This window comes from Panthera uncia (assembly GCF_023721935.1).
Source record: "Panthera uncia isolate 11264 chromosome C1 unlocalized genomic scaffold, Puncia_PCG_1.0 HiC_scaffold_4, whole genome shotgun sequence".
NCBI lineage: Eukaryota > Metazoa > Chordata > Mammalia > Carnivora > Felidae > Panthera > Panthera uncia.
In genome coordinates, this window is record NW_026057585.1 from 55,244,309 (window position 1) to 55,270,908 (window position 26,600).

The 26,600-nt window shown below is 37.5% G+C and overlaps 1 protein-coding gene and 1 pseudogene across 3 annotated transcripts in view; both read left to right on the plus strand.

Moving 5' to 3' along the window:
* Positions 1-26,600, plus strand: part of TM2D1 (TM2 domain containing 1) — a 92,846-nt gene that overhangs the window by 33,337 nt on the left and 32,909 nt on the right. The window contains exons 6-7 of one of the 3 annotated variants that reach the window (XM_049618578.1): positions 11,996-12,125; positions 14,582-16,855. In XM_049618578.1, coding sequence (XP_049474535.1) covers positions 11,996-12,106 — 111 coding nt within the window. In that variant the 3' untranslated portion in view covers positions 12,107-12,125; positions 14,582-16,855. Of the gene's footprint in view, positions 1-11,995; positions 12,126-14,089; positions 14,416-14,581; positions 16,856-26,600 lie in introns of those variants that run through there. The other 2 variants (XM_049618576.1, XM_049618579.1) reach the window with 2 other exon arrangements.
* On the plus strand, positions 16,949-20,875 carry LOC125913444 (rRNA-processing protein FCF1 homolog; annotated as a pseudogene).

Below are 26,600 nucleotides of genomic sequence, written 5' to 3' on the forward strand. Positions count from 1 at the left end.
AAAGAAAGAAAGAAAGAAAGAAAGAAAGAAAGAAAGAAAGAAAGAAAAAAGAAAATCTAGGAATGGGTTGGTCTTGGGCAAGACTAAATCCATAGGATCAAATGATGTATTTGGGGACTCCCCTGACACTCATCTCTGCTTCTCTGTGTTAACCTCATTTTCTCCTGCTGCACTGGTGTGGAGGCAGGCAAGTTTGTGAAATGCTATCCTGTAGCATTTAAAAGGACCACCAGATGTTTTACATTAAATTACCCTGAACTGGTGGTGGTTAACTCATGAGGATTCTTAAATTAGAGAAGGAGATAAATTTATCACAACAAATGTCACAAAACAGCATTTCAGTACGCATTTATGGAGCACCTAATGTCTTCAGCAAGTGTGTCATTATGTATGTAGAGCATCATCAGTTTTGGTCTTCTTTCTCATACAATATTTCCACTCCTCAATTCTGTCTGCTTCATGTTAATCCTTATGTTTTAAAAGAAAGTCAAAATCCAGGAGATTTTGGTAGCATACTGTGAGGAGGGTACCATACTGTGAGGAGGAGGCAGCATATGGACCAATAAGATACCAGAATTAAACAAGGAAAATATTTGGTTTCAAAGTTGGAATTTTCCTGTCTTTATTCATAAACATATGCCTAACCAAATATCCTGCCTTCTCTGACTGTGGGACAGGCAAGCAGGCATGAAGAGGCTAAGGTACTTGTGCACATATGCTTGGAAATGGATTTCTCACTTCAAATGAGGATCCAAGGAACTTAATGTATTATTGGGATTCTATAAGATATCCATAATTCAATGTCTTTGAAACCCATTAGGTAATATTTTCACACTAGGTTCTTTCTTTGGTGACGTCATTGCTTTATAGCTTTATTTATATCAGATTATGGAGTTTTTTGATTCAGCTACTGCTTTCTGGTACATGAATGCCTGAACTTTTGAGAACAAATAGTTTGTTTCTTAAAGATCTTGAATTAAAACTATTGCATTAAGAAATATTGAGGCAGAATTAGAGTGTTTGAATTTCTGCAGTAAATTTCTCTAAGTAAGGCATGTTAATAGGTATTGCCACTTTAGTTTTAGACCGCTTTCAGATTGGAGAAAATATAAGTTTTCAAATGTAGCCAAAATAGGAGATATAGCCTTATTCTACATGACATTTAATATACTTAACATGTGATGTTGACTGCTTTAGTTTTTAAGGATTATTTTTTCAGCAAATCAAATGTTTTTAGTATAAATATTATAAACTATGTTAATGTTTTTGTCCCAAATATATTTTTTCCAATTTCTCATAGACCTTTTACATTTGTCCATCATCTTTTTGTTTATTCTCTTTTCTCATTCTCTCCATTCTGGTTTTTTTTTTTTTTTTTTTCTCTTTTTGCCATTAAATATTGTTCCCCAGTGAATAGCAATGTTTTTCTATTGGGCTGTGATCCCAGAAACATATTGTGCATGAACTCAAGACCTATAAAAACATACTTGCTTCACAGTGTTTATAACAAAAATCTAGGAAAATCCTCTTTAAAAATATAGGTCTAGTTATTTCAACTTTGAACCAAAATAATATAAAGTATAATGTATATATTGCTAAAGTAAGCTTTACATGTCACTGTATTTATTGAAAATACTTTAATGAGTTTATGTAATAAACTTTTGAAGTTTCTTCTTTTTCTGTTCTTAAAAAGTATGGAAATGGCAGTGTGAATTAATAGTATGAAACAATACATAGAATTAATTCAGCTTTTTTGTGCATTCAACAAAAATCTAAATCAGTGATATGTGTGTAGCATACAGTCTTTCAGTTATAAGTAGCTGTTGTATATAATTACAATATATATATATAGTTATTTATAAGGCAGTTCTGAGGATTTTAAAATAAACATTCTTTTGTGCTTATACATTTTTATATGTATGTCATGATGGATAGATTAGGCATTTAATTTTTTTATCAGAATAAGTACGAGAATATTTTGATTTCATTTAAACTTCTTTCCTTACTTACACAATTTGGACATTTTTAACAATACCAAAACCACTGATGTGGACTGTGCCAAACAAAAAGAAAAGAATGTTTCCTCTCTTAAGTGGAGACAAGATGGCCACAAATCAGAAAGATGGGGATGGGTAGAGGGAAAATGGAAATATGAGTTGGAATGTAGAAAGTTGTTGGAAGAAAGTACATCAGCGGTGCTTTGTGACAATTTAAAAAATTCTATGCATCATGGAAGAAATTACTTTCATTTTTATTCCTATTAGCATTACAGAGTATATCTCCTTAAGGGACTAATAAACTATGTAAATAGTAGAAATTCACAAAAGCAGTATAATTTCAAGACATTAATTAATTTTAAAAATGTATAAAATATCTTGTTAGTTTGGCATTTAATATAGATAATTTTTTTTAGCACTGCATTATATATTGTTTCTGTGTTATTTTTTTTTAACTTTCAAACACCAGGTTTGACTTTTCACTCATAAATTTCTTTAGAAAAAAAGAAAAGTTTTTGGGGCACCTGGCTGGCTTAGTCTGTTAAGTGTCCGACTTCAGCCCAGGTCATGATCTTGCAGTTCATGAGTTCAAGCCCTGCATCTGGTTCTGCACTGACAGTGTGGAACCTGCTTCAGATTCTCTCTCTCTCTCTCTCTCTCTCTCTCTCTCTGCCCTTCCCCCTACCACCCCCAAAATAAACAAACATTTAAAAAAGAAAAAAAGTTTTTAGAATTCCCTATAGCACTGGTAGTTTGCTAAACCAAGAGTATGCCATCAGAAGTTTTGGCTGATTTGAACTGAATGCAGTACACCCTGTGAAAAGTGTGGCTGTGTAGAATTATGGGGAAAGTGAGAAGCTAAAAAAGATAGTTTTTAAAAGTGCTTTTTTTTTTCTTTAGGCCCTTAAAGCTCTAAATTTCCTGGTGTCACTTGAGAGGTAATAAAATAAAATTGGATACGATAAACTATAAATAGTAGGTTTTATGCCATCAGGGAAAACGGGTTTAGTGAGTACCAGTTAGGTATAATAAGTTGAGGTCCTGCGCTAGAGAAACTTATACTCTATCCCCAAAGTGGTCTGATAATAAGATCCCACTTATCAGAAATAAAATGTTTCCTTGAGAACTGCAGGCTTAAAATAAAAATGAGTTATCTTGATTTTATCTTGTTTAAATTCTTTGAATTTTACTAAAAATTTTAAAAACCTATACTTTTCAGTGTAGAACATAAGCAAGGCTTAAGTTGTTGGTTCACTTCTGTGTAAGCCAGTTTGTTTCGTCCAATGCCTAACCTACATCCTTGCCCTGGGACACACATACTATTGATCAAAAAAAAGGACTAACCATGTAATCACCCTAAATCTGTTACCAGTGCTGGAAAAGTGGATCAAAGTCCTTGATAGTTCACTAGATGTTGGACAGCAATATATAAAAAGCAGTAGACGTTTTATAGATCTCAGTTCTTTCAAATAGCTCTCTGTATTGTTTATTTAACCCTGGTGTGATTTATTGGGGAAATAAACTAGAAAACTGAGGAGACTAATAATTTGTGTAGCCTCTGCTCTGTCATGTGACCTTAACTAGGTAGATTTCACTTAGTTCATTTATCAGGTGGGCAGATTTTTATTTAGTGAATTAAAGGAATGTTCAAAAAGTAAAGAGTATCTTAAACTGGTTTTGAGAATCATCCCAAAGCTGTGTTTTCCTCAAGAGATATATAATATATGAATCTTACTCATTTCTTGAGGAATAATATTGATATTGGTTATTAAGCATTTATACTAACAAGTCTTTAAATCAGATGAAGTCAAGGGGTCTGAATGTATAACTTCTGGCACTATGTAGGAATTTTGGTGCTTAATTTATTATTTAAATGTTTATTTTGGGGGCACCTGGGTGGCTCAGTTGGTTAGGCGACCGACTTCAGCTCAGATCATGATCTCATAGTTTGTGAGTTCGAGCCCTACGTCGGGCTCTGTGCTAACAGCTCAGAGCCTGGAGCCTGCTTCAGATTCTGTGTCTCCCCCTCTCTCTACTCCTCCCCTGCTCACGCTCTGTGTCTCTCTGTCTCTCAATAATAAATAAATGTTTAAAAAAATTTAAATGTTTATTTTTTATTTTTGAGAGAGAGCATGCATGAGCAGAAATGGGGCAGAGAGAGGGGAACCGAGGATCCCAAGTGGGCTCTGTGCTGACAGCAGAGAGCCCAGCCCAATGTAGGGTTGGAACCCACGAACCTTGAGAACATGACCTCAGCCGAAGTCAGAAGCATAACTGACTGAGCCACCCAGGTGCCCTGGTGCTTAAATGTGACTAATCAGAGTTTTAATAGCCTCATATTAAAATTAACCACACGCAGAAGTCAGCTATGGACACAGAAATGTAATTTGACTTTTAAAAGAATATACATGTATTTTTTGGGGGAGAACTAGGATGGATACATATTGCATCATGATCCTGTAATTGCGGACAGTGGGGTCATTTTACTTTTCACCAGGTTAGTAGGTCTTTAGGAGATGATTTGATCTTGCCAGTATTGAACTTGCATTCTTAATATGGAGAAACTCCTAAGTGCATTATATAGAAAAATGGTGCATTGATAGAGTTGTATAAAGTGTTCTCAGTTTTTTCCTTTCCCTTTTTAGTTTCTGCATAACGTTTAAATTTGTAAAATAATTTGAGTTACCTAAGCCAGTATGACTTTGTTGACAATGCAAAGCCATTATATGCAAGGGCATAGATTGCTATTGCTGAAGTTCAGATATTGGAGTACTTACAGGTAACCACATTTTTTTCTTGAATTAATTTGTTTTTATTCGAATGTTACTTAAATATAGTCAAACAAAATACATTTTCCACTAACAAAATCAAAAGTTTACAAACAAAACTATAACATTAATAAAGTTCAAATGAAGTAAGCTCTTTTTTGATCTGGTAAAAAATAAATCCATATATAATATAAAATTTGCCATTTTAACCTTTTTTAACTTACACAGTTTGGTGGCATTAACTACATTCAGAATGTTGTACAACTGTCACCACAGTCTATTTCCAAAATTTTTCACCACCTGAAATGGAAACTCTGTACCCATTAAGGAGTAACTCCCCATTTCCCACTCTCCCAACCCCTGGTAACCTCCAATCTACTTTCTGCCTGTATGAATTTGCCTATTCTAGATATTGCATATAAGTAGAATCATATTTTTGTCCTTTTATGTCTGACTTAGTTTACTTTAAATAATGTTCTCAAGGTTCATTGATAATATGGCATGTATTAGAACTTCATTCCCTGTTATAGCTAAAGAACATTCCATTGTATGTATATACTACATTTTGTTTATCCATTCATCTGTTGATGGATACTTGGGTTGTTTCCACGTTTGGGCTATGGTGAATAATTTTTGCTATGAATATTTGTTTGCAAGTATCTATTTAAGCCCCTGTGCAGTTCTTTTGGATGTATACCTAGGAGAAGAGGAACTTTTACATTAAAGCTAATTGAGGAGATGGGGCGCCTGGGTGGCTCAGTCGGTTGAGCACCAGACTTCGGCTCAGGTCATGATCTCACGGTTTGTGGGTTCGAGCCCCACATCAGGCTCTGTGCTGACAGCTCAGAGCCTGGATCCTGCTTCAGATTCTGTGTCTCCCTCTCTCTGCCCCTTCTCAGCTCACACACACACACACACACACACACACACTCTCTCTCTCTCTCTCTCTCTTTCTCTCTCAAAAATAAATAAATGTTTTTTTAAAAAAAAGCTAATTGAGGAGAATATCTTCATGACCTTAGATTGGTAAAATTTTTTTAAACAAGATCCTCAAAACATAAATCATAAGGGAAAAAATTATTGAATATGATTACCTTAAAATTAAGACATTCTGTTTTAAAAAGAATGTCATGGACATAGACCAAATTAACACTTAATAGACTAAATAAAAGGATACTAGCAATAGGAATTGATATGTGGAATATACAAATAATTTCTGCAAGTTAACAAGATAGAGATCCTAATAGTTAAATGAGTACAGTAAACTAATAGGTGATTCACAGAATCACCTGAATAACTAATATGTAAAAAAATACTTCTGGGCAATTACTCTAAAAAATTTGTATTGCTTCCACAAGGGGACATGAGCAGAGATGTCTGTTGTAGCCTGTTTGTGGGAGCAGGAAGTTGGAATGAACCTAGATGTGAACACTGATAAGAGAATGGATGCATTCTCATGCTAGGCAGCAATTATAAGCACTTACCCAGATGTGCGTATGCCATATGGAAATGTCTTAAAATTATAGCATACTATGAAAACAGTTTAAAACTGAACAAGATCCACAACAATATTATCTGAATAAATTAAAAAAGCATATTCAAAGAACATGTTTTTTTTTTTAAAATAAACATGTATTCAGCTCATATACCAAATTAAGTGTATGTTCATTTTTTGTGTGGTTAGGTGTATGAGCAGGAATTAGAATTAGAATGGAGATTAGAAGATAAAGAACAAAAAAAGGCAGGGAATTTGGTGACCACTTAACATTCTTAACTTTAATATGTATTTCTAGGTTTCCTGATTTATTTTTTTGCTATAGACTTTGCATCTATAGAAAAGCCTATCCTTTTAAGTAAACAATTCAAGATTTTTTTGCACTTAAGCTGCAAATAAAATCTCATGGTGAAGACAATCAGAAACAAATTAAAGAAGAAATTAAATTCCACTCAATTCCTTCAAACCTCCACCATTTTCACAGAAGTAGGGCGTGGTAGGACAAAAGATACCCATGTTAAGTCCCTGGAACCTGGGAGGATTACCTTATTTGGGAACAGAGTCTTTGCAGATGTGATTAAGTTAAGGATCTTGATATGAAGAGATCATCCTGTATTATCTAGGTAGGCCTTAAATCCAATGACAAGTGTCCTTATAGGAGACAGAAGGGGAAAAGACAGACACAGAAAAGAAGGCATTGTAAAGACACAGGCAGAGATTGGAGTGATATGGCCAAAAGCCACAGAATGCCTAGCAGTGCTGATTGCTCTCAAAAGCTAGAAGAGGCTTAGAAAGGATTCTCCCCTTAGAGTCTCTGTAGGGCGTGGGACTGTTGGAGATACCTTGATTTTAGATTTCTGGTCTTAGATCTGTGGGAGAGTGAATTTCTATTCTTTTAATCCACTAAAGATTGTGGTAACTTGTTATAGTAGCCCCAGGAATCTAATATAGAGGTATTTGACGTGGCTTTCTTGTGGTTTTAAGGCTTCTCACGCAAGAGACGTTGATGCCCATTGTACAAAACAGCTTCCCACAGTGTAGTGGACCTCCTGTTTCCCTTCTTAGAAGATGAAGATTTGTAGCAACCTCCATTAATTGGACCCATAGATTTCAGAAATCTGCCCCAGCTTATCAAATGGAAATACATCATGGTATAGAATTTAGCCTCAGGCTATTTTTTTATTTTATTTTTTTAATGTTTACTTATTTTTTGAGAGAGAGCACCAGCAGGGGAGAGGCAGAGAGAGAGGGAGACACAGAATCCAAAGCAAGCCCGTCATGGGGCTCAAACTCATGAACGGCAAGATCATGACCTGAACCGAAGTCAGACACTCAACTGACTGAGCCACCCAGGTGCCCTGGTTTCAGGCTATTTCTTAGCAGAGAAACAGACTTATAATCATAATTTTAGGTTTTATACTGTGTTGTCAATGAACAAATGGACATAGGCCTATTTAACTGAGTAAAAAAGTTCCCAGTATGGGATATTTTTAGACTTGTGATTTTATAATTAACAACTCAGTAATGTACTCATTATAAAGGAATTTATAATTGGCACATATATTGTACATAAGTGTATATAAGATGCTTAAAAACAGATTTAATTTTTGATTTTGATGAGGGAATATGGATTTGAATAATTAAAAATTTTACAGCAGATAGTTTTCTTAAAAATTAAATCAGATGAACAATTTCTTCTTTGATGGGATAGTTCATAGAAGAGTATATTAACAACACCTTATACATGTGTTTATATTTAAATTGCAAGGTCACACAAGATGTAGAAATTGTAAAGTACTGTATAGATCAACTTATTCTGTTCCTTTTCATATGGATATGAAAAACTGAGATCCAGAGAAGATTCATCCTACAGCTAGTTATTGACTGCTTTCTCTTTACATTTTCCTTTCATCTAGTGCTTTCCCATAGTGACTTAATTTGGTTGTCTTTGGGGCAGCTCTTCAAATTGTTTTAGCAGAGAAAGTGCTGTGCTTTGGTGATCTGGTGGTAGCATGTAGGAGGCACTGAAAACAAGTGTTTTTGACTATAAGTAACAGAACCTCAATTTAAATTTGCTTCAGTACTATAGTTTACTATATGATATACCAAGAATCTAGAGATAAGGTAGTTTTAAGATTTATTAATTTTTTAAAAAGATTTATTTTTGAGAGAGAGAGGAGGAGGAGAGAGGATCTGAAGTGGGCTCTGTGCTGACAGCAGAGAGCCTGATGCGGGGCTTGAACTCATGAACCATGAGATCACGACCTCAGCCAAAGTCAGACATTCAACTGGCTGAGCCATCCAGGCGCCTGAAGATTTAGAGCTAAAGGATGTAATAAAGGACTGTCCCCTTTCTCTCTCCTTTCTTCCCTCCTATTTCTCCCTCTCTCCTTCCTTCTTCTTTTTTTTTTTTTTAACATGTTCAGGTCCTTTGGCTAGCATCACTTTGTTGTACAGTGACTTTCAGAGATAGACAAAAAATTATTTCCTCTCACACATATCTTCTTAAGGGTGGCTATGCCAACAACAAACTTGCGTCATAGGTGGTTGGCTAGAATTAGATTCCACGCCCAGGCTGAACCAGTCTCTGGAAGGAGGACCGGAATTACCTCGATAGAACTAGATGTGGAGGAGCTGAATTAACATAGTTTGAGTGGAGACAAATGCTGTGATAAGATGACTAAGTTAGTTGCAAAGTTGGATCATGTATTAGAAGGTAATAAATGGTATCTTTGGGGGCTATCTTCTCTATAGAACAGAGGAAACAAAACTGAAAACATTATTATTTGTCTACATGTTAACTGCTAACTTTACAAGATTGTAAAACATCTGGGTCCTAAGAGAAGTAAGGGAGCCCCAGGTAGGCTTATTAGATGCATGTTATCAATAGGTCACTTAATCATATATTTTCCTTATTTCCAGCTTTGAATATTTTTTTTTCAACAAGGATAAATGTTGTTAGGGGAGATGGCAAAGGAAGAAAAAGAATGGGATAAAAGGCCTGGTTCCAATCTATGCACATATTCCAAATCAGGTAGTTTTTGGCCTTGTGGTTTATTTCTACAGGCTGGGCTTTCCTTTTTCTTTGTTCCCCTCACACAGTCTCAAACCATGTTGTAACTCCTAGTCACCATTCTCTTTCTTAGCTTAATGCTCAAAGTAGTTTCCTCTGGGACCTGGGCCACTGAAAAGGCTTAATTAAACTCTTAAATAACATTCATAAATGTCAAGCCAAATGAATTTCATCTTTGGAAAATAAGTCAAAATGCATGACAGCACCTAGCATGGTATTTAGTACATAAGTTCTTTATAAATGTTATAGGAGTATTAACATTTATAGTTCACTAGTATAAGCTCTCTGTTGGCAGAGATTCTATCTTATTCACGGTTGTGTGTAGAATGCCTACCACAGTGCCTGGGTGTTGTAGCAATTCAGTACTTGTCGAATAGTTTTAAAAGCCAAACTTACTGTAAAAATGAAGCATGCTCTCCAGCAGTGTTCTTCAAATTCTGGTTGTATAACCCCTGAAATATATATATATATATATTTTTTTTTTTTTTCTTTAATCCCTACCCTCCACACGTTTTTAAGTTGACATTTAAGTTTTACATCATAAGTTTAAATAGTTGCAAAGGATGTAATTTCTGGTTTCCAAATATTGACATATTTAAGTAAAACTGTTACATCAATTTTAAAATATATCCAACAGAATATAAATACCATAGAATTTTAAATATCATTCATTTAAAAAAAGACACGAATGAACCCTTCGCTAACCATTATAATTTTTAGTTTCTTTATCTCCCAGAATTTTTTAAATTTTTATTTAAACAAATTTTTAAAATATTTATTTGTTGTTGAGAGAGAGAGAGAGAGCGTAAGTTGGGGAGGGGCAGAGAGAATGAGTCACAGAATCCGAAGCAGGCTTTAGGCTCTGAGCTGTCAGCACAGAGCCCAACACAGGGCTCGAACTCCCAAACCACGAGATCCTGACCTGGGCTGAAGTCAGATGCTTCACCAACTGAGCCACCCAGGTGCTCCTCTCCTTGAATTAAAAAAAAAATGTTTATTTTTTGAGAGAGAGTGTGTGTGCCTGCTCGCATGATTGGGGGAAGGGCAGAGAGAGGGAGACAGAGGATCTGAAGTGGGGTCTGCTCTGACATCAGAGAGCCCCACGCGAGACTTAAACTCATGAACCGTGAGATCACTACCTAGGACAACATTGGACGCTTAACCAATTGAACCATCCAGGCACCCCTCTCCTTGAGTTTTTACTTCTGGTTCCATTCTCCCAGAGAATTTTATCCTAATGTAATATATTTTTATGTTTGAAAAATCTTCTGATCATTTTCATGATCATGATTTTCATTATTCATTAAAATTAAAAGATTTAAAAATTTTCTGTAATTACTGGATTGTTGTCATTATAATTGTTGATATACTATCAAAACAGCATAAACATATTCTAAATCTAAGCAAATTATTATTTTAAGAGAAAGAGTGTGCATACATGCTTGCAAATGGGGCAGAGGGCAGAGGGAGAGAGAGAGAATCTCAAGTAGTCTCCATACTCAGTGTGGAGCCCCACACAGGCCTCAATCCCGTGACTCTGGGATCATGACCGGAGCTGAAATCAAGAGTCGGACGCTCAACAGACTGAGCCAACAAGGCACCCCTTAGCAAATTATAAGCAAAAAAAGTAAAATGTTATTGGGAATACATCTTTTGAACAAGATGAGGCAGAGCATATGTTTGGACTCTTGATTTTTTGTTTTTGACTCTTGATTAAAGGTTTCCTGAAGTCCATCATTGTGCGTGATCTCTTTGTTTGGTACATCAGAGGCAATGTACCATCATAAGATTCAGGTGTGCTCTGATAGCAGGTGTGGTTTAATGTTTTCACGTTAGAGAGAGGACCTTGGGGAGAGGGGAGGGAGTGGGGAGCCAGCACGACATCTCCACCATAGCTTGGTATCAGTTGGGTCACTTTTACAAAGAGTATGGGAATTAAGGATCTCAAAATTGATTCCCTTAAAACCATCTGGGTAACTACCTTGGTAAGTCTTTGTGTATTCCTAAGGCCACTGTTCGCAGATTGCCACCTTGAAGGATAATTTGTAGAGATCCTGTCAACTGGGTTGTCAGAAATGTGATTAAGTGGACAAGATGACTGTAATGAGCATGTGTTTTTTTCTATCTCTTCCATTCCATGTGGTTTCTGGAAGGATTGTCAGTCACACTCCCTCACCTCTTACAGGGAGCCTGGCCTAGACAATCATATTAATCCTATTCCCTTGACTATAGTAATTTGTCCAGCAATAGGCATAAAAAACAAACAGATCAAAGTCCTTCCCTGGAATTGGTATATAAACTCTGAAGATTTTACTTTCTTTCTATTGGGAGCTGCTGAGCTTCGAAGATGTAAATCTGGAGCCACTGGCAACCAAGCGGGAATGCCTCTGCAGAATGAAGGCAAGGGTTGCAAAACGGCAGGGAGGTCAAACCAAGGGCCTTTGGGGGCCCCGAATTTCAGTCCTTGAGGCCTTGTGATCCTGTGAACTTCTCCAGTATCCTTTCCAGCTGCATGAGCCACTGAGTTGCTGTATTTGCTTAAGTTAGTTTAAGCGTATTTTGGTGCTACTGAAATAATTTAGTAAGAACCAAGAAAAGTAAACACAAATTATTGTGAACCTATCTTTCGTAAAGTGGTAATTTTGAAAATTTTCTCTTCTAGATTGTTGGACCTTCAGATGGAAGTAGTTACATTATAGATTATTATGGAACCAGACTTACAAGACTGAGTATTACGAACGAGACGTTTAGAAAAACACAGCTATATCCATAAGTATTTTTTAAAAGAAACAGTAAGTAATATGCATATATAATCTTTATTATAGTATATCACCTGTATAAAATTATGAAAATTTGCGAACCGTAGGAAATTTAAGGAGACCATCTAATGTTATAAACCTCTCATTTTGCTTATGTGGAAACACAGGTCTCCATTTGCCTGAAACATCTCTAGTCTTTTGTAAAGCTTTTTTATGTACACTCATTGTTCCTGCAGTTCCTGATTCAGTCCCTCTTGCTTTGCAGATATTATGGCTAGAAGACAGAGTTCACAACAAAAAGATAACTTCAAAGCAAAAAGATATTTCATAGTATTATAGGACGGTTCTGGAGAAAGCATGTGTTGTAGACATTTCAGTACAGCAGTCTTTGCTTCTGTCCTGCTTTCCTGGGGTCACTATGATCTTTAAACCTCTTTCTTCTTCCCTAAACCTGAAGGTTAATTGAGACTCAACCCTGAATAAGTACTTATTCTAACCTAAAGTTTGGCCCTGCCCATGAGAACATGAGAATTATTAATTGGCCTTAGCTTTAACGAGGTAATACACCGTGGCCCCTGGGTGACTCAGTCGGTTAAGCATCCAACTTTGGCCCAGGTCATGATCTCACGGCTCGTGAGTTTGAGCCCCATGTTGGACTCTGTGCTGACAACTCACAGCCTAGACCCTGCTTCGGATTCTGTGTCTCCCTCTCTTTGCCCCTCCCCGCTGCTCACACTCTCTGTCTCCTTCAAAAATAAATAAACATTTTAAAAAATTAAAAAAAAAATAGGTAATATACCTGGATAAGTCAGAGATATCATCAGTCTTCCTGGCTCAATTCTCTGATTCTCTAGAACTCTGCTACTCCAAGGTTTTTATTTCCAGGGCTGTACCTTAGTCTATTCTAATAAATAATCTTCCAAGAATGTCAGGCTGTTCTCAGGGTTTTGGTAGAAAAATGATTCTCTAGCACTATCTCCTCTGCAGTGGTGAAGTTCTGTATAACATGTAGGGTGCAGGGTACTTGTTAGGTGACAGTTCACATTGAACCACCTAGCAGCTTTCAGAGAGAGAAACACAGGCCAGGTGTTCTGGCCACAGCCATAGCCCTAGGGTTTTCAGTTGATTCTATCTCAGAGAGTGCTTCTAGAGGCCAGGAAAGGAACAGACATTTATTTTCTATGCTGCAGTGTATAAATAGGATATGTAGTATAATTTTTGCCACTAAGGTAGATTTTTTTTTTCTCTTCTCACAGTAATATTATGAGATATGCTTTATAGTTAGTGTCATGAGGGTTGAACAGTGCCAGACCCTGTCAGGATGTGAGGAATTTGTTCAACCGTCCAAAAAGTTTTTCAAATCTTTTCCTATAAAGAGTCTTTAGGTTCAATATTGAAATGAAGCTCAGAGATCCATCTGTCTCTTCTTGCCAGGGAATAAGTTGAGCCCTGGGGACGTCAAGACTAAGATACAACTAATCAGTACAGAACTGCCTCTCGAATCATTTCTTCTGTGCCTTCCACTGGTTGCTGTGCACTGCCCACCCCACCTCAGCCCCACCAACTCTGTCATTTTGCAATATGCATCTTCATTTTGGAAATTGTTATTCCTGCTCTATGGGAAGGGTTGTGTGGTTTCACATAGCCCTATTTTCATCCTGTAAATTGTTGTGTCTCTTTCAAAGTATACAGATTGTTTTCAACATGGTGAAATTAAGCAACTGCAATTTAGAAAGCAGTTTCATTCTCTGTGGCCTATTAGATCAACTTTTAATTGGGATTCCAGACTCCGATTTGATATTTAAAACTTGAAGGGCTCATTGAGAAGGCAGATCTCTGCACTGCCATTCACATGATCTCCTACAGTAAATATGGCAATGTTCCAAGAGAAAGAAAAAAATGTCCTGAGTAAATGAAACGTTAAAATGTGCATCTACGGTAACCTCACTGGACTCTTAAAATACTGTGTTTTAATGCATTTCTTTTTTCTGTTTTAGGATTTGGGCTTCCTTGATTTTAACAGAGCACTCTCAGTATGTGGGTTTCCAGATTTTCCTTTCTCTTCACACATCACTTTATGGATTCTATATAACTTTGTATTATTGTTGATATTTTGTTTTGTTGTTTTACTTAAAAGCATATTATTCTGAGATTTATTTAATTGGACTTTCTTTGAGAGCTGTATGATAATAGAGTCTTTCTCTGGCTACTGTCTCTATGAGATAAATAGCTTATTACCCCGATATTCCTTAAAGTCTTTCCTAATGGCAGGTTGCCACTTGTCATTTTTGCTTCTGAAAAATAAAAATATGGCCTATTCACATTTTTTAGCTCTTTATTGTCAAGGAAACCTTAAATGTTGAATGTAGCTGTCTTCTAAATTTTGATCCTTCAAAACAGCTAATCCGTAGTGTGAACAAATCCCATTACTATATTGCCTGGGGCTGTGGTCATGTATGAGAACCCACCTGTTTTTCTGCGGCTTTCAGATCTGTCTCTGCCTCCGTATCCAGGGAGGGAAAGATCACTGGGGAGTCTGAAACCTTGAGGCAACGCGGATACTTCTGGCACTGATTCAGGCCTCTGAAGTGTGAACTTTTTCCTTTTTGCTTTGGGAGTGATGCACTAGCTTTTGGAAGACCAGCTGCTGACTCGTCTAGCTCAGTGCAGTTATATTTGAAGCTGGATAGACAAGGTGGGAACACCAAACAGATGATTAATGTCTTCCATCTGTTAACACTGCCAGGCAGATGCCGGCACAAGTGCCGGACGTGGTGCACTGGTGTCTGAAGGGAAGGAAGCGGCACCTGAACGCTGGCACGGCCTCTTCTTACCGTGCTTACAAGGGTTTTGGGAAGATGGAAATACACGAAATGTTATGTGCTCATAATACCGCCGAGGTTTTTTTAGTAACAGGCATAACGGCTTCACTTGCGTCCGGGCTCCCCAAGAGTAACACCATAATTTTTTTTATCACTCATATTACTCAAAAGTAGACAGTCTAGTACAGTTGGCTTCCTAACATGTTAGTCACTCAGCAACAGTTTCTGCAGTTGGCGGGTGATTATTAAGTATTGATATGTGAAGTGAATTTGGATTGATTCCTCATACACACAAGGAATGGGCCCTTTGATTCCTTCATTGAAATACTGAGTGTCTACTACATGGGAGGTACTGTTCTAGATGCTAGGATGCAGCAGTGAACAAAAACATGAACAAACATCCCCTCCCTTAAGGAGTTTACGCTCCCCTGGGATCTGTTTTCACAAGCGATAGTATTTTGGGCTGCAGTTAAGCTAGCTGGTAGATGCCCAGTTTCTAGTATTTCCTAGTTCCTTTTGTTTGCAGACAGTGCTTTGAAGTTTAACCTCAGGATCACCTAAGTCCAGATTTGAAGTCTACGTTTCTCTAGCCGTGTACGGTATGAGAAATCCCTGCAATCGAAGCTTGAAAAAGTCCTCTTGATTCTTGCATAATTGTTCCAGTTATTAACTTGGCCAGGGGGAAAGTCTGTTTCAAAGCAGGTGCTTCTCAAAGTGTTTATTCAAATAAGCTATACTCCAAAAGGGTTGTAGGTAAAATCTAGAAATAAAGTCTCTTCACAGTGCATTCTTAAGCCTGTAGACTTTATTTTCTTTATAATTTCCTAAATTTATATGAAAAGAACACCTCAGCTTTTCCACTTTGCTTAATTCCCTGTTGCCTAAAATATGTACTTCTGTAACAAATGGTTTTTCTGTGTCTTATTATTTATTTTTTATGTGAATACATTTAATACATGTAATTTCAGTTTTTGTTTTGTTTTGCTTTCATGGAGCACATTTTATTATGGCTATTTGTTAGTAGTGTCTCTAAGTACAAATTGTATGTTAAGGCCTCTGTAGGAGATGTTTTATATAACCCTACTTTTAGAGCAGTGGCCAAAATTGTGAGAAATGAATTAACTCAATCATTCCTTCGGTTACTCCTAAACCCTCTAGGATGGAATGGAATGGATTCTTTCAATGCTACATAAACAGTTAGTGTTTCTATAGAAATATTTACAAATGGTACTGCTTTAGCCTGAAAGAATTAATACAGTTTCCAGAAGTACCTCTTTACCCAGGAGGATTTCTTACCTACAGTATATTAGAATAAAAGATCTTTTTAAGACTTCAAAGATTGTGCTATGTGTATGGCTAGCATCTGTTCATGGGATTTCTAGGACTATAAGAAATACCGGTTTGTGGGTGTGTTTTGTTTTTGTTTTGCTTTACAAAAAAATGCATGTCTTTTCTCCTTATTTTAACCTAGATGCTTAAGGCTAAGTTAAGTATATAATACTGATAAGCAACTAGGAAACTACAACAGATCTAATAGCAAGGACTAGCAAGAAGAAAAATTAGTTCTTAAAAAGTACAAGTCTAAGATGTTGGTTCCTCTTCCTGATTCAAACTTCTTAACTGTAGATGTTCCTCGGGGTTCTGACACCTTCTCCTTTTCTCCCATTAACTCAGCATCTATTTTGCTTTTTTCTGTTTACAAAATTAATACAAACCTAATGCAGAAATTCTGGGAAACACCAACAAGTGCAAAGAAAAAAGCTCATTCCATAGCTCAAAGACAACAATGTTAGTATTTTTATGTATGTCCTAGTAGTTTTTCCATGCACGTATGTACATTTTCTTCACAAAAATGATATAGTACCCATACTGTTTTGTAGCCTGCTTCTTCACATTGTAAAGATTTTTCTATTTCAATAAATATTCTTTTACAACACCATTTTTAATGGCTGCAGAGTACTCCATGTCTCCAAGTCATAATTTATGTAATTCCTTTATGTATTCTTTGGTATTGAAGTTATTACAATAAATGAGCAATACATGTTTATGATTCTTTTTCTGTAGAATTGCCATTCTTAGTCAAAAAGTGCTCATACATTAAAGTTCTAGATACCCATATTAGTCCTAGTTAACCAGGGTTAACTGGATTAACTGAAAGAATGAGGTCAAACAGCCCAGAGCCAAGTTCAAACAAAACCATAGTCAACTCTCAGTTGTCCTGGTGCAGATTAACTGTAGATCAGATACTGCAGGGACTTGTAAAACTACCCCTGCTCTGCAGTCAGGCCACTGCTCCTTGGTACAAATTCTGTCCCTCCCATCCCCAAGGGGCTGTAGAAGAGCAACTGTTTGAGAACAGGATGGCTGCTGGAGAAGGGATGTGGTCATGAGTTTTGGGGAATGGGATATTGAATAGTTGACTGAGTTATCTAACGCCCTCCAGAAAGCTTCAAGACAGAGGCATTTTAAGAAGGAGTAAGTAGGGGGTGATTCCAGAAGAAACAATAGGGTGGCGTGAAATGGGGAAGCAAAAGAATGTAAAAAAGTATGTGACTATGAAACAAATGCAGAGATCAGAGCCTTAAAGAGAAGGACAGATTAAAACATACAAAGCAAGAAAAGAGAGATCCCAGTGCACTCAAGGAAAGAGAAGCCCCCCAACATCCTTCCTGCTTAGTCTTAAAACACAGTTGAGCCCCCTTTTCCATTGTCATGGTCGATACCAACTTTATCAACTTTTCCATTAAAGCCAAAAGTCAACTTAGTACAGTCAATGATGGACTGTTGTCTATATGCCAGGCGGATCCCTTGTATAACTGACTGTGTAATGGCCGAAACTGAGAAATTGGGGCAGAAGTAAGGATTGCTAAGGATCCAAGATTTGAATGATTATCATGCACCCACAAAGGAACCTATGCAGATGACTGCTTAGTACAGAGAGTAACTCAGCAAGTGTTACATTGTGGCCACAGTTGACCAGTATCTTAAAGGAAGGATCTGGAAGATCCCTGGGTTTCCCATCATGTACATGTCTAACCAGATAAATATGGAGCCCCTCCTTCTAATTCTTTAAAAAAAATTTTTTTTTTTTTTAACTTTTACCTATTTTTGAGAGACAGAGCATGAATGAGGGCAGAGCAGAGAAGGGGGAAACACAGAATCCAAAGCAGGCTCCAGGCTCTGAGCTGTCGGCCCAGAGCCCGATGCAGGGCTCAGACCCACAACTGTGAGATGATGACCTGAGCCAAAGTCCGACGCATAACAGCCTGAGCCACCCAGGTGCCCCAGCCCTCCTTCTAATTCTTAAAAGATAGAGTACCTCTGACTTCCTTTACCATTTTTTTCTCTTGCCACTTCATATAGCAATATGCTATAGCATGAATTATTATTCCACTTACCCATTTGCTCTGTTATGAACTGAGTATTGTTAAATGCACTCAGTTTTTGATGTTGTTTTGGAAAAAACAAGAAGTAGAAAGCTTATTCATAATGGTCTTTATTCTCCCATACTAAGAGGGGAAGGGAGATAGGTAAATTTGGAAAGTGAGAAAAGTTACTAATTAGGAATGAATAAAAGAATTTGGGGGGCGCCTGGGTGGCTCAGTCAGTTGAGCATCCTACTTCGGCTCAGGTCATGATCTCATGGTTCATGAGCTTGAGCCCCACATCTGGCTCTCTGCTGTCAGTGCAGAGCCTGCTTCGAATCCTCTGTCTCCCTCTCTCTCTGCCCCTCCCCTGCTCTCTCTTGCTCTCTCTCTCTTTCAAAATAAATAAACTTAAAAAAAAAAATTCTGAACAGCATTGAGAACCCAAATGAGTCCTGGATTAATGCGTTTGTAGCTAAATTGATGAGCATGGTACCAGTTATTTCTATTCTCTCTCTCTCTTTTGCTTAAGTAATCTCTGTGCCCAACATGGGGCTCAAACTCACAACCCTGAGATCAAGAGCCCGATGCTTTATTAACTGAGCCAGCCAGGTGCCCTCCTATTGTCTTTTTAAACAGAGCCTCGTGTTTGCTTTGGTAGCACATATACTAAATAGAGCCTAATATCTTAATTCTTAGTAAACTATCAATGCTCTTAAAGCTAGTCATTGTCTGATGGAAACAATGTTATCTGCCTTCTTAGAAAATAGATATTTTTAGGAAAAAAAATAAAAATATTCAGGCTTATAATAAATAAATAACTAATAAAAAGAAAAGTTAAAAAAATATTGAGGCTTAAAATCTTAACATTTCAAGAAGATTTTAACTTGTTGAAAGTTCCTTTTATCACTCTCCATGTGCAAGATGTTATACTAAGTTCATTTTACATATTTTTTTCCTTTTTTTTTTTCATTTTAGAGAGATGGTGTGAATGGGGAAGAGGAGCAGAGGGAGAGAAAATCTTAAGCAGGCTGTATATTCACTGCATAGCCCAATGTAGGGCTCGATCCCACAACCCTGGGATCATGACCTGAGCCTAAATCAAGAGTCAGATGCTCAACTGACTGAGCCACCCAGGTGCCCCACTCATTTTATATTTAAAATGATTTAGTCCTTGCAATATTTCTGTAGGATCTTTCTAAACAGTTAATATCATTATCCCCACTTTCCAGATAAGTAAATTGAGTCCCACAAAAATTGAATGACTTGTTCAAGGCCATGAAATATGTGGTGAAGCCAGGATTTAAACCCAGGACTGTATCTGCTATCCTGCAATGTGATAGTTATATCTATCTAATTCTATGAGACACTGCTAATGATTGTGTAATAAGAGAGTTTTCTTACCATGTTGTTCAGTGTTATCAGTATGGCAGTTATTTGCCTATACTGAGCTTTTTTGCTTAACCAATAGTTTGCTGGTTTAAAAAAAAAAAAACTTATTTAGGGGCGCCTGGGTGGCTCAGTAGGTTAAGTGTCTGACTTCAGCTCAGGTCATGATCTCGCAGTTCGTGAGTTCAAGCCCTGTGTCAGGCTGTGCTGACAGCCCAGAACCTGGAGCCTGCTTCGGATTCTGTGTCTCCCTACCACTCCACCCCTCCCCCACTCACGCTCTGTCTCTGCCTCTCAAAAACAAATAAATGTAAAAAAATTATAAATAAATAAAACTTACTTCCTTAAACTTCTCCACTTTACATCATGCAGATGCCAGCATGTTTTATGAATATCTAAATGAGACTGACAGAGCAATGATTTTCCAAAACCCAAAGATTTTTCTATTGCCACCTGATCTGACATTTGCAGCACTTTCTGGACCAAAAGTCTGATTATGTTTGTATGACAGGGAGAGAGATGTTAGGTAGGACCATACTGTCACGCTCTGCTTTAGTCTTGCTGAGGTCAGATGATGACAGAGACATCTGTAGATGTTTGCAGGTGATTTTTATTTAGTTAGGGTGATTTTTTTTTTTTTGGCTTATCTGAATTTTCTAATTTTTCCACAATAAACATGCATTTTTTGCATGCACGTATTTGGCAAAATAAGTAATAGTATGGGTAAATTAGAAGAAAGAAACCAAGAAAGTCTTGTTCTTGTCTTCTCTCCTTCCTCAAGATACACTTACCCTAATCTCTGATGTGACCTCTGACTTTAAACAATAAATAGTACATTTAAAAGAAAAAGGCTTTTTGTCTTCTGTCTTTGTCACTTGTTTTGTGACTGAGCACATAATGGTTCTGAGCCCATCTATCTTCATATACTCGGGGATAATAATGGGGCACCTGGTTGGCTCAGTCAGTTAAGCATCTGACTTTGGCTTAGGTCAGGATCTCATGATCCATGAGTTCGAGCCCCACGTCAGGCTTTGTGCTGACAGCTCAGAGCCTGGAGCCTGCTTTGGATTCTGTCTCCCTCTTTCCCTGTCCCTCCCCTACTCTTGCTCTGCCTCTCTCTCTCTCTCTCTCTCAAAAATAAACATTAGAAAAAAATTTTAATATGTAAAAAATAAATGAATAGGGATAATAATATTAATTAGGTGATGTTGAGAGATTAAGATGACATAAATAATAGTCACTACTTATTGACATATTTTAAAGGAATAGAATGATGGTGTTAGACATTGGGTGGGGGTCGGGTGTCCATGTGGAATTTGCAAGGGCTTCCTCATACTTGGGCTGCAGTGTGGTCACATGTTGAGTAAAATACCAGTGGACTCGAAAGTTCCTTTTACAGAAAGAAGGTAAGATGTGTTCTTGGGGCATTGTGTACCTACATTTTTCTTACCTCCACTATTGTTATGGTTATACATAGCCACTCTGTAATAAGGGCCAAAAATGTCTTTCTCAAAAAAGTAGTCTTGTTGGTACCTTTCACTCCTTGAAGACTTTCCTTACGTAAGGAAAGGCTGCAATGTTGCAGATTTTGTTTTTGCTCTTTAATATGAAGTTCTGTGGAGATATTTATCTAATACATTTAGAAAGGTTGCTATGCGGCAGAAATGTTGCTACTTTCAGCCCAAATTAAGGTTAATTGCAAGCAATTGCTATGCCATACAATGGAATGTTGCTTTTGCCCTGTCAGTGTTAGCAATATATGCCAAGCATGTGGAAATTAAAACTTGAAAAATGATTAATGTTAGAGCTCTTTGGCTGCATGTGCCAAAGAAAAATGTTGTCTTACCAGAACACTTTAGAAAGTGTGTGGCGTTTGGAACTTTTAATCATGTGAGCCTGTTTTACATTTAACAGGCTGTGATTATGACGGCTCAAGGTACTGTCTTTGGTTTTCAGACAAACCTCAAAATTTGACTGCTCATTTGAATGAATGAAATCCCTTTATTATTGCAACATTAGAAACATTCGGAAAAATGGCATGAATTCTTTATATGACTTGTGATCGAGTCAAGGTGTTGGAGTGAAGTGGCCCGAGACATCCCACAAATTGTTCTAACTAAATACAGCAAGTCTTTAAAAAGGAATTCAAAACAAATGAATTTATTGTTTATTAGTTCTCAACGATATATTGGCCTCCTGTGTATGCCTTCTGGTCCTGCCCATGTATGTATATATACAGTATATTCTCCACACAGCAGCCAAAGCGATAAAAGCAAATGAGAATGTTACATTCATGCTGATTTTTTTAAAATGTTTATTTTTTTATTTTTGAAACAGAGAGAACAAGAGGGAGATGGGCAGAGATATAGGGAAACAGAGACTTCCAAGCAAACTCTGTGCTGTCTGCACAGAGCCCATTGTGGAGCTCATGACCTGGGTGGAAATCAAGAGTGGGACGCTCAACCGACTGAGCCACCCAGGCGCCCCATCTTTCTGCTAATTCTTAATGGTTTCCTGTCATGCTTCACATATGCCAAGTGGTTCCCACCTCAAGATTTTCATACGGGCTCTTTCCTTTGCCTAGAATGCTCTTTCCCAGGTCTTTGCAAGGCTTGCTTCCTCATTTGTTTGAGTCTCTGCTCAACCCCCCTACCCTGACTGTCCTTTTCAAGTACCACCCCAGTCAGTCCTCCACTGATCATTCTCTGACACCTTATCCCACTTCATTTCTCTTCACAGCACTAATGCTAGCTGAAATGATGTGCATTTACTTATTTTCTCTTTTTTTCCTCTACTAGAATCTAAGCTTGGTGAGGGCAGGGACTTTCTCTTGGATATTGAGGTACCATCAGTGCTTAGAACAGTCTCTGGAACATAAGTTCTCAAAGGATATTCTCACTAGAATGGGAACACTAGAATGGGTTAGTAGGAATATAAATTAATCTGAGATTAAATAACCTGCTTTGAATAATTTACTTTAGGAGTTGGCATCCAAATATGATTTCAACCCTAATTCTTGTCCATGGGGAGGAAATGAGCCTCTGCCGATTTACTCAAGTCCTTGATGGTCCCAGTGCTTAGAACAGTGCCTGGCATAGCGTAAGAATTTTATCAACATTAAATTCTTACCATAGAATGGGTGATTGCTAGAGGTGGTTCTCAAAAAAAGGCCAGCAAATAGACTATCAGAGATAATAGGAAGGAGGTGGATGGGGGGGGCCTGGGGGCTACTAAATCACCTAATTTATGTCATATTATTATATGTCATTATGTACTTTCCTGACTTGATTATCTTGTGGTAAGAAGAATAATAACCTTCTGGAGCTATCCACGTCCTAATCTCCAGAATCTGAGAATATGTTACTTCATGTGACAACAAGGACTTTGCACATGTGATTAAGTTAAGGTCTTAAAATGGGAAGACTATCCTGGATAACTTGGGTTGGTTCAATACAATTACAAGAGTTCTTACGAAGGAAAGGGGGAGGAAAGAGAGCCGAAGATAGATGACTGACCGGGAGGCTAGAAAGTAAAGCGATTTGAAGAATTCTGCACTATTGTCTTTGAAGACAGAGGGCAGGACCATGGGCCAAGGGATGTAGGTGGGCACTAGAAGCTAGAAAAAGAAGGAAAGGCATTCTCCCCCTGGATCCTCCAGTTTTAGTATACGTGCTGCCCAAGTCAGCACCGCCCCGAAGCCTGCAGAGGAATAGAACTCTACTGATACCTTGATTTTCACCTGGTAAGATGTGGCTCAGACTAGTAACTTCCAGAACTGTAAATTCTAAATGTGGGCTGTTTTAAGCTACTAAGTCTACCGTAATTTGTTACCGCAGCACTAGGAAACTACTACAGTTGGTACTTTCAAAGTGAGTTACTTGTAGATAGCATGTTGTTGGATCATCCCTTTGTTTCCATTCTGCTGGTCTTTGTCTTTTAATGGATATGTTTAGACCATTTGCATGTAAATTAATTACTGACGTGTTAGGGCTTAGGTCTGCCATTTATTACTTGTTTTTTGTCTTTCTCTGTTTCTCATTCTGTTTCTCTTTTTTGCCTCGTGGGCATTACCTGAACTTTTTTTTTTTTTTTTAATCGATATTTATTTACTTACAATGCTTTTGAGCATATCACCCTGCATAATTTTTTTTTAGTGGTTGCTCTGGACATTACACTATATATACATAACTTATCACAGTGTACTGGTATCAATATTTACCTCCATTAGGTCCCTTTACCTTTTCCACTTTTTTTAAAAAACATATTTTTAAAGTAATCTCTACCCCAACCTGGTGCTTGAACTCATAACCCCAAGATCAAGAGTTGTATGCTCCACTGACTTAAGCAGCCAGACACCCCCACCTTTTCCACTTTTAAAATGTCACAGAGGTGCCTGGGTGGTTCAGTCATTAGCATCCAACTCTTGGTTTTGGCTCAGGTCATGATCTCACAGTTTATGAGTTCAAATCCCATGTCAGTCTCTGTGCTGACAGAGAGCTACCTTTCTCTGCCCCTCCCCTCTCAAAGTAAATAAACATTAAAAAAAAGTGAAAATAAAATGATATAGCAGCAATAGGAAACTAAGACAAGCCTCAAAACCCTATTTCACACACAGCTACATAGCCCTGTGGGCTCAGGCGTTAAACTTCCCAGGTTCAAATTCTACCCTCTGAAGTTAACATGGTGTATGGCCTTGGGCAAGATATCACCCCTCCGAGTCTCAGTTTCCTCATCCATAAGTCAGACAGGAAGCAGTAATAGCAAACTACTCATTAAACATTTTTATTTCTTCAGGACCTATATGCAACATTTTCAAAATTGGTCTCATCTTCTTCTTTTTTAATATAATTTTAGGTCTTAGAGAAGTTTTAGGTTCACAGAAAAACTGAGCAGAGGTAGAGATGAGCCCCCACACAAGCATAGCCTGCCCCATTATCAACATCTCCCACCAGAATGGCACTTTGTTATAATAGACAAACCTGAACCCACACATCATAATCACCCAAAGTCCAGAGTTTACATTAGGGTTGTGGGTTTATGGGTTTGCATAAGTGTATAGTAACATGCATCCACCATTATATCATACAGAGAATTTTCACAGACCTAAAAATCCTCTGTGCTCTGCCTATTCATCCCTCCCTCCCCTCTAGCCCCTGGTAACCACTAATCTTTTTACTGTTTCCATAGTTTTGCCTTTTCCAGGATGTCATATAACTGGAATCATACAGTATGTAGCCTTTTCAGATTGACTTCTTTCACTCAGTAATACACATCTAAGATTCCTCCCTGTCTTTTCATGGCTTGATAAACTCATTTCTGTTAGTGCTGAATAATATTCCATTGCTTGGATGTACCACAGTGTATTTACCCATTCATCCACTGAAGAGCATCATGGTCATTTCGAAGGTTTGGTAATTATGAATAAAGCTGCTGTAAACATCTGTGGGAAGGTTTTTGTGTGGACTGGTCTTCAACACCTTTGGGTAAATACGAAGGAGCATGATCGCTGAAATGTGCAGTAAGAGTATGTTTAGTTTTGAGAGAAACCTTTAAACTGTCTTCCAAAGTGGCCATGTTATTTTACATCTCCACTGGTAATGAATGAGTTTCTGTAGCTCCACATCACCAGCACTTCGTGTTGTCTGTGTTTTGAATTTGTGGTCATTCTAATCACTATGTCGTGGTATCTTGTCTTAATTTGCACTTTTCTTATGACATACGACGTGAAGCCGCTTTTGACGTGATTATTTGTAGATCCCCTTTGGTGAGGTCTGTTAAGGTCTTTGGCCCATTTTCTGTCATGTTATTTGTTCTCTTATTGCTGAGTTTTAAGAATTCTTCATGTACTTTGGATAATAGTCTTTTCTCAGATGTGTCTTGTGCAAATATTTTCTCTCAGTCTGTGGCTTGTCTTCTCATTCTTTTGAAAGTACCTTTCACAGAGCAGAAATTTCTAATTAGATTGAAGTCCAGCTTATCAATTATTTCTTTCATGGATCGTGCCTTTGGTGTTGTATCTAAACAGTCATCACCAAACCTGAGGCCATCTAGATTTTCTCCCATGTTATCTTCTAGGAGTTTCATAGTTTTGCAGTTTACATTTAGATCTGTGATCCACTTTCTGTTAACTTTTGTGAAGGGTGTAAGTCCTATATCAATCTTTTTTTTTTTTTTTTTTTTTTTTACATGTGGATGCCCAGTTGTTCCAGCACCAGTTGTATAAAACTCATCTTCATTTCTAAGTATATGCCTTCTGCATTGTTAGCATGGGAGGCAACAGCACCTTTGCCAAGACAGAAACTCAGCAGTTATCTTTTTTTTTTTTTTAAGATTTTTTTTTTTAAGTAATCTCTATGCCTAAGGTGGGGCTTGAACTCACAACTCCGAGATCAAGAGTTGCAGGTTCCTCTGAGCCAGCCAGGCACCCATTAGCAATGATCTTTTGTTTTTTAACTTATTTCTTTAAATTCAAGTTAGTTAACAATGTAGTATTGGTTTCAGGAACAGAGCCCAGTAATTCACCACTTCCATATAACACCCGGTGCTCATCCCAACAAGTGCCCTCCTTACTGCGCATCACCCATTTAGCCCTTCCGTCCACCTAACACCCCTCCAGCAACCTTCAGTTTCTTCTCTGTATTTAAGAATCCCTTATGATTTGCCTTCCTCTCTGTTTTTATTTTTCCTTCCCTTCCCCTATGTTCATCTGTTTTGTTTCTTAAACTCTACATATGAGTGAAATCGTATAGTATTTGTCTTTCTCTGACTTATTTCACTTAGCATAATATACTCTAGTTCCATCCACCTTGTTGCAAATGGCAAGATTTCATTCTTTTTGATTGTCAAGTAATACTCCATTGTAAATATATATACACCATGTCTTCTTTATCCATTCATCCATGGATGGACATTTGGGCTCTTTCCATACACTG